General features: G+C 41.6%; 1 protein-coding gene across 7 annotated transcripts in view; it reads left to right on the top strand.

The window, feature by feature from the left end:
• DOP1A (DOP1 leucine zipper like protein A) overlaps window positions 1-13,094 on the top strand; it is a 68,317-nt gene extending 55,223 nt beyond the window's left edge. For 3 of the 7 annotated variants that reach the window (XM_063330070.1, XM_063330071.1, XM_063330069.1), the window contains 10 exons: window positions 229-338; window positions 500-649; window positions 1,092-1,153; window positions 1,804-1,956; window positions 3,462-3,598; window positions 5,547-5,602; window positions 6,500-6,664; window positions 8,243-8,372; window positions 10,260-10,319; window positions 12,491-13,094. In XM_063330070.1, the coding sequence (XP_063186140.1) occupies window positions 229-338; window positions 500-649; window positions 1,092-1,153; window positions 1,804-1,956; window positions 3,462-3,598; window positions 5,547-5,602; window positions 6,500-6,664; window positions 8,243-8,372; window positions 10,260-10,319; window positions 12,491-12,796 (1,329 nt within the window). In that variant the 3' untranslated portion in view covers window positions 12,797-13,094. Of the gene's footprint in view, window positions 1-228; window positions 339-499; window positions 650-1,091; window positions 1,154-1,803; window positions 1,957-3,461; window positions 3,599-5,546; window positions 5,603-6,499; window positions 6,665-8,242; window positions 8,373-10,259; window positions 10,320-12,490 lie in introns of those variants that run through there. The other 4 variants (XM_063330073.1, XM_063330074.1, XM_063330072.1 and 1 more) reach the window with 2 other exon arrangements.
• Window positions 13,095-13,118: the final 24 nt, after the last annotated feature.

Here is a 13,118-nt window from a genome sequence, read left to right as displayed (position 1 = left end):
TTGTAGCTTATTCTGTAGAATGCTTTGCCCAGAAGCTTACACTTCTGTGTTTGTTTTAAAAATGATGGGATGGTTATACTCTGGGTTTTGTATAGTACCTGAAATTCAGTCACTTCTATCATAAACTTGAACATTCAGTAAGGACATTATTAAAAAAAAAAAAAGCTGAGTAGTAGATAAAAAGCAATTTGGGAGTGCATGATAACATATCTTCCTCTCCTTTTCTAGGTTTTGGCTCATCTCTTGGATATGGTTTTCTACAGTGATGAGAAAGAGAGGGTTATTCCCTTACTTGTAAATATTATGCACTATGTTGTTCCCTACCTCCGTAATCACAGGTATCTTTACAATTTATTGAATTTATGTAGATCTCTACAGCCAGTTCAAATTTGATGTGTGACACTTAAGTTGAAACAGGCATGATAAGGATTAGATATCTATCAAAGTTTCTATAAAGCAACAATTCAAAGTTGTTTCATGTTGACTTCTTTTTGTTTAGTGCTCACAATGCATCCAGCTATCGAGCCTGTGTTCAGTTATTAAGCAGTCTTAGTGGGTATCAGTATACAAGGAGAGCATGGAAAAAGGAAGCCTTTGACCTCTTTATGGATTCCAGTTTCTTCCAGATGGATGCTTCTTGTGTTAACCAGTAAGATTTTAATTTTTCTGCTTATATCAATGGCTGTTACAAATTTTATATATACCATTACACAAGAGGATGTGTAATGTGGACCAAAATTTCCCAACAGATCTCTGTTGGGAGAAATAGAGGGATGTTCTGTGTTTTGGATTACCCCGTGAAGTGTGAAATTCTTTTACCGAAGGTATATTTGTATGCACAGGTCTATTTTCTTTTTCCAATTTCAAGATGATATTTTTTTAATTTCTACGAGGAAAAAGAGGCTAATATTTTACAGTCTCAGCTCAAATTGCGCCAAGTAAATGGTACCTTTGCAGCAGAGAGCTTGGATTGGAAGCCTTAGCAAACATGAGCCTGAATTAGTTAAGAGCAGTAAAAGCTCTGTAAATATTCCTGTAAATTCCTGCTTTTTTCTTGCATTTCTGATGTGTGTACAACGTTCCTCTTCTAGTTGGAGAGCTATTATGGATAATTTGATGACACATGACAAAACCACATTCAGAGATTTGATGAGTAAGTATTTGTATTTATTGATGTAGTAGTGCCTTTTCTCCATGGCAAACATTAAAAAAGGGAAAATAAGTATCTTGAAGAAAACATTTATTGAGCCTTTATTCCAACCTGTTTGAATTATTCAGTGGTTTTTGTGTTTTCTTCAAATACCCGTTTCTGGAGATCTATAAACAAGATCACTTGAAATGAGAGAACTTGAGGCCATGCTGGCCTACAGTGAATTTTGCCTACATGGCAAAGTTGATTAAGCAGAGCGAGTGTCTGTGAGGGAGCGTTGGGTGGTGGTTTGGGGTTTTTTTCTGAAGTCTGACACTAACTCTGCTTAAGGGAAAATTGATTCTGCACATTCCAAACTACTGACCATCTATACCTGCCAATTGTGTTTTTTTTTAAATATAAAATAAAAAAAAAAGCTAAACTCCCTCTCAAAAGCTCCCAAACTCAGACACAATTGCTTATACTTATGAGTGTTTTTTCGAAATTTGTTTTAAATCACTGCGGTTAAAAATACGAATTGCAAAACGTGCATCTTCTTAATGGCTCCTTTTGAGCTACAGTAATGCAATGAAAGTAAGAGTTATTTGTACCTTAAAGTCAAACAGAAGGGAAATCTGAAGTTTGTCTCTGCACTTACTCATTTTCTCTTTCAGCACGGGTGGCTGTGGCTCAGAGCAGTTCACTCAATCTGTTTGCTAATAGAGATGTAGAGTTGGAACAGCGCGCTATGCTCCTGAAGAGACTGGCTTTCGCAATTTTTAGTAGTGAGATAGACCAATACCAGAAATACCTTCCAGACATACAAGGTAAGTAAAAATATATCATTTAATTTAAAATTCAGCTGGACAGCGTCCTGGGACATCCTGTCTAGACCATGCTTTTGCCAAGAAAGGTTGGATCCTGGAGGTCTCTTCCAACCTGGTATTCTATGAATGTACGTTCACAGCCCAGAAAGCAAACCATATCCTGGGCTGCATCTAAACAAGCACGACCAGAAGGTCGAGGGAGGTGATTCTGCCCCTCTACTCTGCTCCAACAAGACCCCACGTGGGGTACTGCGTCCATCTCTGGAGTCCTTAGCACAGGAAAGACATGAACCTGTTGGAGTGGGTCGAGAGGAGGGCCACAAAAATTATGAGAGGGTTGGAGCACCTCTCTTTTGAGGACAGACTGAGAGAATTGGGGTTCTTCAGCCTGGAGAAGAGAAGGCTCCAGGGAGACCTTATTGTGGCCTTTCAGTACTTAAAGGGGGTTTATAAGAAAGATGGAGAAAGGCTTTTTAGCAGTGTCTGTTGCGATAGGACAAGGGGTAATGATTTTGAACTAAAAGAGGGTAGATTTAGACTAGATATCAGGAAGAAATTTTGTACAATGAGGGTGGTGAAACACTGGAACAGGTTTCCCGGGGGGTGGTAGATGCCTCTGGAAAAGGTCAAAGTGAGGTTGGAAGGGGCTCTGAGCAACCTGATCAAATTGAAGATGTCCCTGCTCATTGAAGGGGAGGGTTGGACTAGATGACCTTTAAAGGTCTCTTTCAGTGACCTTTTACATGACGTGATTGAGAATGGGAGCTGCTTGGTTTTAATCAAAGATGATGCAAATAATTATGGCAGCTTCTTCTAGATATGTTGTCTTTTAGCGTTACCAAGTTGGACACTTTGGTCTCTTCCTCTATATGGAAAGTTGATTGGCATCATCTTTGTTTCATTTGTTCCAGGATTTATTTTCTGAAGTTTTTTTCCACAGTAAGTCAGTAGCTGGGTTTACTATGTTCAAGACATCAGGTGGCTTTACTGGTCTGAATTGCAAAGTGCATGTGTTGGTTTGACTGAAAAATCTCACTCTGTTTTGAATACTTAAAGGCAATTATGGTTAAATAAGAGCATATTGTTCCTGTGTAATATCACATGTACTATGATGATGCAGCCTTTTAATAATATATATCCTAGCTGTTTGGGCTGTTCTTGTGTTATTTGGAATCTGTTAACCCCTCTTTTTGGAATGGGTAAACTCTGCATAGGGTGAGTAAAACTCCCAGATGCAATATTGCATTTGTGTGAAAAGCTTTAACAAAAACATGTAACTGCACTGTTTTGAGGTTTCTCACTTTTGTTGGTTGCTTGGTGAAAGTGGTTATCTCCTATGTTGACAGAATAAAACTGTAGCAAAGTCCTAAAACAGTAACATGACAGATAGTGGGGGGGAGGGGAAGGAAAAAAAAAAAGTAAAAATGGAGAGGAAATGAAGAGAGGAGAAAATGCTAGTTGGAATTACTGTGAACTGAGGAAACCTTCTTGGCTTTTTGTTTCAGAAAGGCTGGTAGAAAGTCTCCGTTTGCCGCAGGTGCCCACCCTTCATTCCCAAGTGTTCCTGTTTTTCAGAGTATTGCTTTTAAGAATGTCTCCGCAGCACCTTACCTCGCTTTGGCCTACCATGATCACTGAACTGGTGAGTTGCAGTTAGCATTCATGATTTGGGAGACGGGTGCAAATTTGAGACACATCTCATTTTTCAATGGTTTTAAGAAAATCTCTTCTGGATAATGTGCATGTAAATGTACAATGGACACACAAACTGTAAGCTGACTTATTTTCATAGTTCTGATGTCTGCTTTTTGCAACCAAATAGAACATCTGTTGCCTTATGCTATTTATGCTGTTCAGATGTCTCCTGAATTAAATATGCATTTACCCTCATTGTTTCCTCCTGACTCCTACTTTAATTTCTGCCTACATATGTGTACACTCTCTGCTGTTCCCATTCCTGTCTTGTTCTTTGTTCCCTGTTTCTACTTTCCTGGTCATTCGTCCCTCTTCCTCCAGCAATGCGGATGAGAAGCCACATAAAGAAGGAGTCAGAATCTATGTTGTATTGGCAGTTGATAGTCATGCTTCAGATCACATTGTAGCTGAAATTTTGGAAAGAGATTTGTACGAGGCTTGACCTGAATTTCTTCTTTCTCTTATTTTGCACTGCATAACAAGACAAGATAAACATCTGTTTTCAGAGCTGCTATGAGCAGAGTCTCCACTGTTGGCTGTTTCACACACAGGTTTCAGCTTTGGTAATGGGAATGAAGGAGAGAGGCTGATGTATCCTGTGGTCCATTTAGCCTGTTAGCCAAGTAGTTCCTAAGGGGCTGGCTAACACAGATAGCAAATCAAAGTCGCTACTATGATTTTTATTTATTTTTTTTTATCTGTTGGCTCCTAACCTAGCCCTTAGTTAGCCACAGATCTAAGCAATAAAAGGAGAAAAGTTATATAAAGTATTTTAAGGATCAAGTGCATAGTTTTAGCAATAGATGCACTTAATTTTGAGCCTGTCTGTCATGCTTTAACCTCGGCTGGCAACTAAGCACCATGCAGCTGCTCGCTCGTTCTCTCCTGCAGTGAGATGCGGAGGAAGAATTGGAAAAGAAGTGAGAAAACTTGTGGGTTGAGATGAAGACAGTTTAATCATTTGAAAAAAGAGAGGAAAATAAACCCCAGGAAAAACACGTGATACAAAAGACAACAATTGTGTACTACCAACCAACCCATCCACTCCCTGGGCGATGGCAGCCCCTGCCATTCTCCACCCCCCCCAGCTTTTATTGCTGAGCATGATGTCATATGGTCTGGGATATCCCTCTGGTCAGTTGAGGTCAGCTTTCGCAGCTGTGTCCCCTCCGACTTCTTGTGCACTCCCAGTCTACTTGCTAGAAGAGTGGTCTGAGGAGCAGAAAGGCCTTGATGCTGTGTAAGCACTGCTCAGCGGTAACTAAAGCATCAGTGTGTTATCCACACTATTTTCAGACCAAATCCAAAACATAGCCCCATACAAGTCACTATGAATAAATTTAACTCTATGCCAGCCAAAACCAGTACGCTGTCAATACTATAAATATTAGGAATCCCATTCTACTCTGTAAGATCTGCTAAGAGCTGGGAGCAGTGTGGCCCTCTGCTTCCTGTGCTGTCCTCGGCCTTTATGCAAGTTACTGCAGTCCTGGAACTACGTTCAGTGCAGAGAACTATCTCATCTCTGGGAATTCACACCTGAGTTTCACTGCTCCTTTATGTGATTCTTTATGCTCAGTGCCTTTAGGTCTTGCTCTCTGCTTAGCTCTCTCTCTAAGTAGTGGAGGGGATTAGCCTCTGAGAGGTTTCCTGGCCATGAGAGTCATATGTTTCATATACAGCCCCTGTGCTACTCAGCCTATATATAAGGGATGAAAGAGTTTCAGGGTACCAGCTTCCAGTCATACTTGAGTGGGTTATTTTATCATCCAGGAATGGAAATAAAGCTCCAAACAACAGTTCTTCTAAGGCTTATTACTCAGGCTTCTCTACAGCATTTTCCTGAGTCACAGTCTGTTAAAAAATGGTATTAAAATGTAGCATTTGATCTTCAGGTACAAGTATTTTTACTGATGGAACAGGAGCTCACTGCTGATGAAGACATTTCCAGGTAAACTTATGAACTTCCCACTTGTTTAACTTGATAGCAGTCTCCTGTCATGCTGATGGGCAGTTGAGATATTCTGTAGAATAATTTGTCTTGGAAAGAATTGTCACGCTTAAATGAAAAGGACAAGTAAAGAGTAGTTCAGGCTGACTGCAGCACCGGGAACATACTGTTCAGGGCAAAACAACAAAGAAAATCTCACTGTCAGATTGCTCATAAACAACTAAAGTAAATTACTAAGAACAAGTATGTTCTTACAGTGTCTTCCTGGCTGAAATGACATTGCTTCTGCAAATAAAATATGCATGACATGACTTTATAGCTTATCTGTGTCATATGTATATTTAGAATAAGACTGATGCACTTTTTTTGTTTAAATAAAAATGTGGTTTCTTCTAGTGTTAGACATAAAGATGAGGCAGATGATTTTTCCTGTTTTGTTGTCTATTTCTGTCCCATCTACCTTCTGCACAGTATGATCCAATTGCAGTCAATGCTAGCAGTAGAGGCAGATGTCTCAAAAGAACAGGGGGAGTTATTTGCCCGAGTCTTGTTCTTTGCTTTTTTCTAGATTCTCTTTATTATTTTGAAGAATTTGTCCCTAAAATAAAGTACTATCAACATGACTGGCAATTCTAAACTTTCTCTTAATTTGGATGTCTGATAGGAATGAGATACAGCGTAACATATTTATTATATATTAACATTTTATCATATATATATATATATACACACACACATATACAAAACTCCACCCATGGCACAGGCTTCCAATATTCTGGTTTAATTTATGGATTCAGGATTAAGTTGTGTGTGTCTGTAAAGGCAAGTAAGAAAGATGATGTTCCCATAGTGGCAGAAGGCTGTTATGACTCATCTGCCTGTTATAATTTATTTTAGAACTTCTGGCCCATCTGTTGCTGGTCTGGAGACGACGTACACAGGTGGCAATGGTTTCTCCACGTCCTACAATAGCCAGAGATGGTTGAACCTGTACTTGTCTGCTTGCAAATTTCTGGACTTGGCCCTAGCTTTACCATCTGAAAACCTTCCTCAGTTTCAGATGTGAGTAGAAGACGCTGTCATTGAAGTTTTTGGATGTTTAACCATGCCTCTTGGTAAAATTCTAGTGTATAAAAATCTTTGGTTTCCTATTTCCTTTTCCTTTTCTGGCCTTCACCCAGGGCAGTCCAGAGTTCATTCCCTCCCAGTGTCAGAGTGGCCCCCAGAGCAAATGATGCTACACACCAAATGAGTTCAAGCTGGTTTGATTTAGCCTGTGGCAAGAGATTCTCCACACTTGTGAGCTAATCCATAATAGTGATTTATTCAAGTATTTCATTTTTAAAGTATTTAGTTGCGGTAATGTCTAAGAACCCAAAATACACCCACATGTCTCAGTGACTAATGCATGAGATGAGGACTTTACATCGTCTCAGCATGACTCACTTAAATTACTCCTGCGTGATCTGACTGGAAGATGTTGCAACAAACCTGCTTGTGAAGGGGACTCCATGGGGTGTTTGTTTTTTTCTTGGTCAGTAGCGTTCATGTGTGCAGACTGCTTCTTCAGTGCCTCTGCAGTCCTGTTCTGTTGGAAGAAAAGAATGCAAAAATGGCATTTGCTGAAGACCCTAGAAATGGGAGGCCACCAAGGACAAAAGAAAGTCCCTCGTCTCTACCTTTACACTGCACAGTGGTGTCCATTTGAGAGCTGCTGCCCTGACACAGCTCTGTAGACACTTGGTCACCTCTAATTATCCTGTTATTTAAAAGACACTCGTGTGGGCTAGAGGGTGGAGGAACTTGCACACACTGTGTCAGTTTGTGCCCTGTTGTATTTCTAAATCTGTTGCTAATAATGAAGGTTCATTAACTTATTTTGTTTTCTGGGGGTTTGGCTCATAATTCTTATTCAGTTCTCCAAGCTGTTCTAACCCCCTTTATTAGCCGGTCCGGTTTTATTTAGGTCATTACTCTGCATTTCCGGAAGGACAATAGTCATGCTGAATCATGCTGTCCTTTCTGGTGTTCTCATGGAGGCTTGGCTTGGAGTTTTAAGGACAGAAACTTTGATTTCCTGTATGGTTTATAATGCAAGTAGCCAGTCTTTGCAGTGCAGCAAGGTCGGGAGGGAGGAGTGGTCTGGTTGGTCTCATTGGCCTATGAATAGGTGAAATAAATGAGTTTCTCTTACCAACATGGTGTATTGAGAACATTTTGTGTGTTATAGTAAGCATTGCAAACGTGCAGCAGAGTGTTCTAAGTAACTTCCATATTTTATAATTCAGAATTGCTTTCATTTCCCTTGCACAGAGTGAAGGTGTGAATACTACTGTTGTTCTTAGCTTCTCTGCCTTATCTTACTCTTGGCATCCTGAAGTACTTCAAGAAGCTCTAAAGCAAAAGGAAAATGCTGCCTTCTCAGCCATGTTGCCTCCTGCTTTCCAGAATGTGCCTTTCCTATTCTTTCTTGTAAAAGACTCCTGGGGTTTTTTGTGTGCGTTGTGGGTTTTGTTTTCTTTTTTCCTCCTCTTTCTTTGATACTTAACTAGATTTCCTCATCCGCTCATATTCTTGGATCTAGCAGAAAAGCCTGCTTGTTCAGTAAAGATAACATCTGCTTATGTTATCTCGTGATAGGTATCGTTGGGCTTTTATTCCAGAAGCATCAGATGATTCAGGCTTGGAAGTACGAAGGCAGGGTACGCATCAGAGGGAATTCAAACCGTATGTGGTGCGTCTAGCAAAACTGCTGCGGAAAAAAGCAAAGGTATGTCACTTTCTTCCACTTTTGCTTGTCATTAATAATTTTCATATACAGTAACTTACAGCACTGTTTTTGGTTTGGATATTTGGTGGGTTTTTGGACAATGAAGAATGGGAAGGAGTTTAGCTGGTGTGGGAGATTGCCACTGGAGTAATCAAACACCAAAAAAAAGAAAAAAAAAAACCAAACCAAGCAAACAAAAAACCCCAAACCTGCGATGGTCAAAAAAAGACTATGGCCAGTGACTTTAGTGTTTTCTATTAAAAGTATTATTTGAGTAAAAAGTAAAATATGCTTCAGTGTCTAACTTATTTTAACATAATTTTATGTCTAACATTATTTTAACATTTGTTAATAATAATCACGTTTAAATATTTAGAAAGCTGTTGCGTTCCTAGAAATGATAGAACCAAGAATTTTGAGACAGCAGAGCCCAGGAGGGCTGGGTTTCTTCCCTGAAGCAGTTACAATGAACAGAAGGCGGCAGAGAGCAGTAGAAACAGTTCTGGGGAAATCTTGGTTGCCCGGTTTGTAGAGCAGGAGCAGAATTAGGGTTGTCATTCGTTTGGTGGGTGAGGTATGTTAAACCCCTAGTTTGGGTGGGGTGGAGGCCTGATCCGCTAATGAAACTGATGGAAGCCGGCCAAGCCCTGTCCCAGAGAGTTCCCTTCCGCTGCCACAAAGTAAGAAAATTGTTGTGGGGTACTTTTGCTGGTCCTGCTGTGAGGGCAGAGCCCCCCCTGGGCAGGCACCTCCCTGGGAAAGGTTGCTGGGTGGGCCAGGGAAACAGGAAGAGGAAGCTCGAAGCCATATGGGAGGAAGCTTTGAAGTGTCATTCTTGGGTTTCCCTCCAAATAGATGGCATTGTCAGGGCTGTAGCACCGGCAGCTTACTGTAGCTACTGCATTTACAATCTCCAGTGAATGTTTTCACTGAGTAAGGAAACTACTGCTGACGTGCAATTGGCTACATACAATTTAGGGATAACTTAGTCGCAGGCAGATCTGAGCTATTCAAGCAAGGCTCCCAACTATAGGGGATAAAACAGGTACCTGAAGCACGTCTGCAGTCTTCCTTTTATTGTTTTTGAACCATGAAGATGAGACTAAATTTCTCTTCTCGCGTGTATAAAGGAATAATCAGTTTTCACTGACTGCTAATCAGGCATAGCCTCTAACTCTGATGTTCAGTGTAGTGTTTGACACCTGTTAGAAAGTTGTCACACTCCAGATAATCTCTCTGTGTGAATTATAATTTATATATGATGTATAATATACACATGCTGGTAAGTATAGTATGTTGAGGTAGATGTCTGAAGTCAGGACTTCCACAGTATGCTTCAAGAATGTGGAAAACTTGCTGGGATTTCTGGAACCCCCTAGTCACAGCAGCAGTTGCACGCTGTGAACTGTAGCAGGGGGCATGATGATGAGAGAAACATGAGGTGATGAATACAGACTTCCAGGCCATTTCTTCTTTGCGCAGAGGAGACTACTGTTGCATATAGCTGTGGGGTATTCTTAGAAAATAACTGTTTCTGAGCAAAATGTTCCAGTGGATCTTAATTGTCCTTCAGGGCACTGTGACTAATGCTCAGTTTCATGTAGTATGGTGTTGCTCAGGCTCTCTTGTCTGAAGGAAATGGGTTTAAAAACCTCCTTTGGCACTACTGGCGATAAACAGAACAAACGGGCAGTGCTGTTATTGTCTACTGGTGCCTTGGCCACACTAGCTCCAGACTCTGTCCTCGCTGGACCATGGACTTCTTGGGGACGGTGATTTCTCTAGCTGAAGCACAGCATCCAACCAAGCAACTGCACGGCCTTCATGGCAAAGTATTATTTTGATATATGAAATGCAGTCTGAAAGTTCTCCTCTTTCCTTCCACAGGACAAACAGGAGGACTTTAAGACGGTGGTTTTGGAGGGAATGGAGATGGCCAAGCATCAGGTGAGGGTGGCCTTTGATGCTTGAGTTGTGAAACAAGCTCGCCATAATAATACCATCACCTCAAGGCCCTGGGCAGTATTTAGCTTTCAGTAAGAACTGAGAGACATCAGTCATGTTAGAGAACAAAGTTGAGATGTTTTTGAAGGGAAGGAATCAGGAGGGCCGTTATTTTTGTAGATAACTTCAAGTTTATTTTTAAATTAGTTTCCTACATGAAATAGATTACAAAAAGTTAGTTCTAGGAATAATTATGTTGCATAATAAAACAACTTTTGCCAAACGGCAGGTATGAAACACACAATCCCTAATCGGTCTCTGTCAAATCAACTGCCGTTTTAAGTACCTGAGGAATTAGTGGTGTTTGCTTAGCGGGTGCTGCCGTGAGGAAATGGCTTGGACGGGTTGTATTTCATTGCTCAGAACAAGAAGGGGGGGTTTGCACGTGCTCCCCGTTTGGTTGGCTGCTGTGTGAGGCTGACCCGTGCTGCTGGGGGTGCCCGCACTCGCCACGGCGTAATGCTGAGCACGGCGGAGAACCCAGGACGCAACAGCCTCTCCTTTGTGAATCCAGTGTGAAGTTTGTAAAGGAGAAACTTTAAAAGCTGGTAGCTTTGTTAAAAGTAGGAGGCATCAACAACTCTGTGTTGGAATGCAGTCCTCGCTTTGTTTTACTTCATGATGAGCCTTTCTTCTCTTAGGAATTGTAGGTCTGGAATGGTAATCCCCTGTGACAGGGAGCCAAACCACCAGATTAAAATACTAAATCTGCTCATATTTAATTTTAACCGCGTTGGTTTTTGTGAAACGGTTGTCATGTAGGCTCCTGAATTGCAAGACAGTTGCTTCATTTAAAAGGCAAAAACTGTATTTACTGAAGTATCATCTCTTGAAGAAAATCTGTTTGCTCCGAGGCCGTGCCGTCAGTGATCCTTACCTTGCGCTCTGCTCCCACTGCTGTGCTTTCCCCTTCCTTCTCCTTTCGTTACAAACCCTGCCCTTCAGGAGCTCTGCAGCCTGCAGGGCTCTCGGACGCCCGCCTGGCGGGAGGTGATCAGGAGGTGGCTCTGCCTGATGTGGCCTTTGTGCTGCTTTTCTCCTTCAACAGAATAAAAACCAGTATTGCCAGAACTCTGCTTCACGGCAGAACCGCTCCACACGGGTTTGTCAGTAACAGCCCAAACAAGGTGTTTCTAGTGGTGATAGTACCTTGTTATCTAGATTTGAATTTTATTTTTTTTTTTTGACCCAAAGGAAAAAAAAAAGGAAATGAGTGAAGATTTACCATGGGAGTAGCTGGATGTTAGCGCCCCGGTACTTCAGTATGCAGATATTTAAGGCAACCCTAACTGGGGTTCCAGCAGTGTCCTGATGCTGCCTGTGAGCGTCGGGCGTGTGACTGCTGCCTTCACTGGTGGGGTTCCTGAAATTCTCTTCCTCGAAATTCCCCCCATGGAATGGAAAGTGCGTAACCCAGGTCTTCTGAGAAGATGCAATAAGTAACCGAACCATTTTCCTTTGAGGACAACTTCAAGTGTTTCCTCAGAGCCTCTGTGTGTGTTATTTCTGGTATTAAAACAAACAGCACTGCTTTTGCTGTTCCTGAAAACTCTGAACTCTAGCTTCAAAGTGGAAATGCTTCGTTTCTATTTTAACTTCCTTTGGGGTTTATTGTCACTAATGCTGGCAATTAGGACGAAGTGTGAGTGCTATCAGAGACCGGCCTGCTTTGGAGAGCAGCTGAGGCAGCACACAGCTTACCCGAGCAGCGGCAATACTGGCTGTCACCAGCTTGGGCTCCTTATGTCACCAGCAGGATGCCACATCAGGAAACGGCTCCGTGGGGCGGCATGACAGGTGCCAGGGGCAGGGGCTGCCTTGCTCTGGGGCAGCCCTGGGCTGAGGCGGGGGGACTCGAACGCCCACCTGACACCCCCTTGGTGTCAGGCCGAGGACCGGCTGCCAGCCTGCACGCTCCCAGCCACCACTGCCACAAAGCCTGCTGTGTGGGGAGGAGCAGGAGATCTGCTTTGAAAGCTGCACTCCAGCATTAGGTGATAACACAGATATTTTTGGAGCACGGAAAAATACTTTATTGGGCATTACTCTTTTATTTTTATCTGTGCTTTTTCTGGTTTTAACCTGTATTATTTCCCATTTCTCTGTATTTACAGAAAAACCCAGAGGAGGACAGCTCAGGGAAAACACTAAGTTGGGAACCTGGCCACTTGCTTTTAACCATCTACACCGTTCGCAGCATCGAGCAGCTTTTGCCTTTCTTCAATGTACTCAGCCAAGTTTTTAACAGCAAAGTCACAAGCAGATGTGTGGGACACTCAGGGAGCCCTGTCCTTTACCCCAACTGTTTTCCAAGTAAGGACATAAAAATGGAGACCCTCAAGACCTTCTCCAGCAAAGCAAGACAAAAGATAGAAGAAATGGTTGAGAAGGATTTTCTTGAAGGTGTCATAAAAACATGAACCAAACCGGTACTATTCAGCTTATATGTAGTGTAACTATTTAAATGAAATACTGTATCTTTCCCAGTTGTATAGTATTCTTTTCTTACTTTGTATGTAATGAAATACTTAATGTTGTATTTAAGTTAAATATTTGTAAATAAGAGAAAAGTTCTGGATGTGGCCTGGATCGAGTTTAAATATTGGTGGCTCATATTGATTATGGTGCCTACTATTTACAGTATATGTTTTGTTGTCTTGAGTTCTGTCTTTAAAAAAATCCTAAAAAAAATACAAGGTGCACATTTTTTCAATTTGGTTCCAGTTTATTTTTGTCCCTTTT

This window comes from Chroicocephalus ridibundus, chromosome 3, assembly GCF_963924245.1.
Source record: "Chroicocephalus ridibundus chromosome 3, bChrRid1.1, whole genome shotgun sequence".
Taxonomy (NCBI): domain Eukaryota; kingdom Metazoa; phylum Chordata; class Aves; order Charadriiformes; family Laridae; genus Chroicocephalus; species Chroicocephalus ridibundus.
The sequence above is the reverse complement of the archived record's forward strand: the minus strand, read 5'-3'. Positions and strand labels throughout refer to the sequence as shown.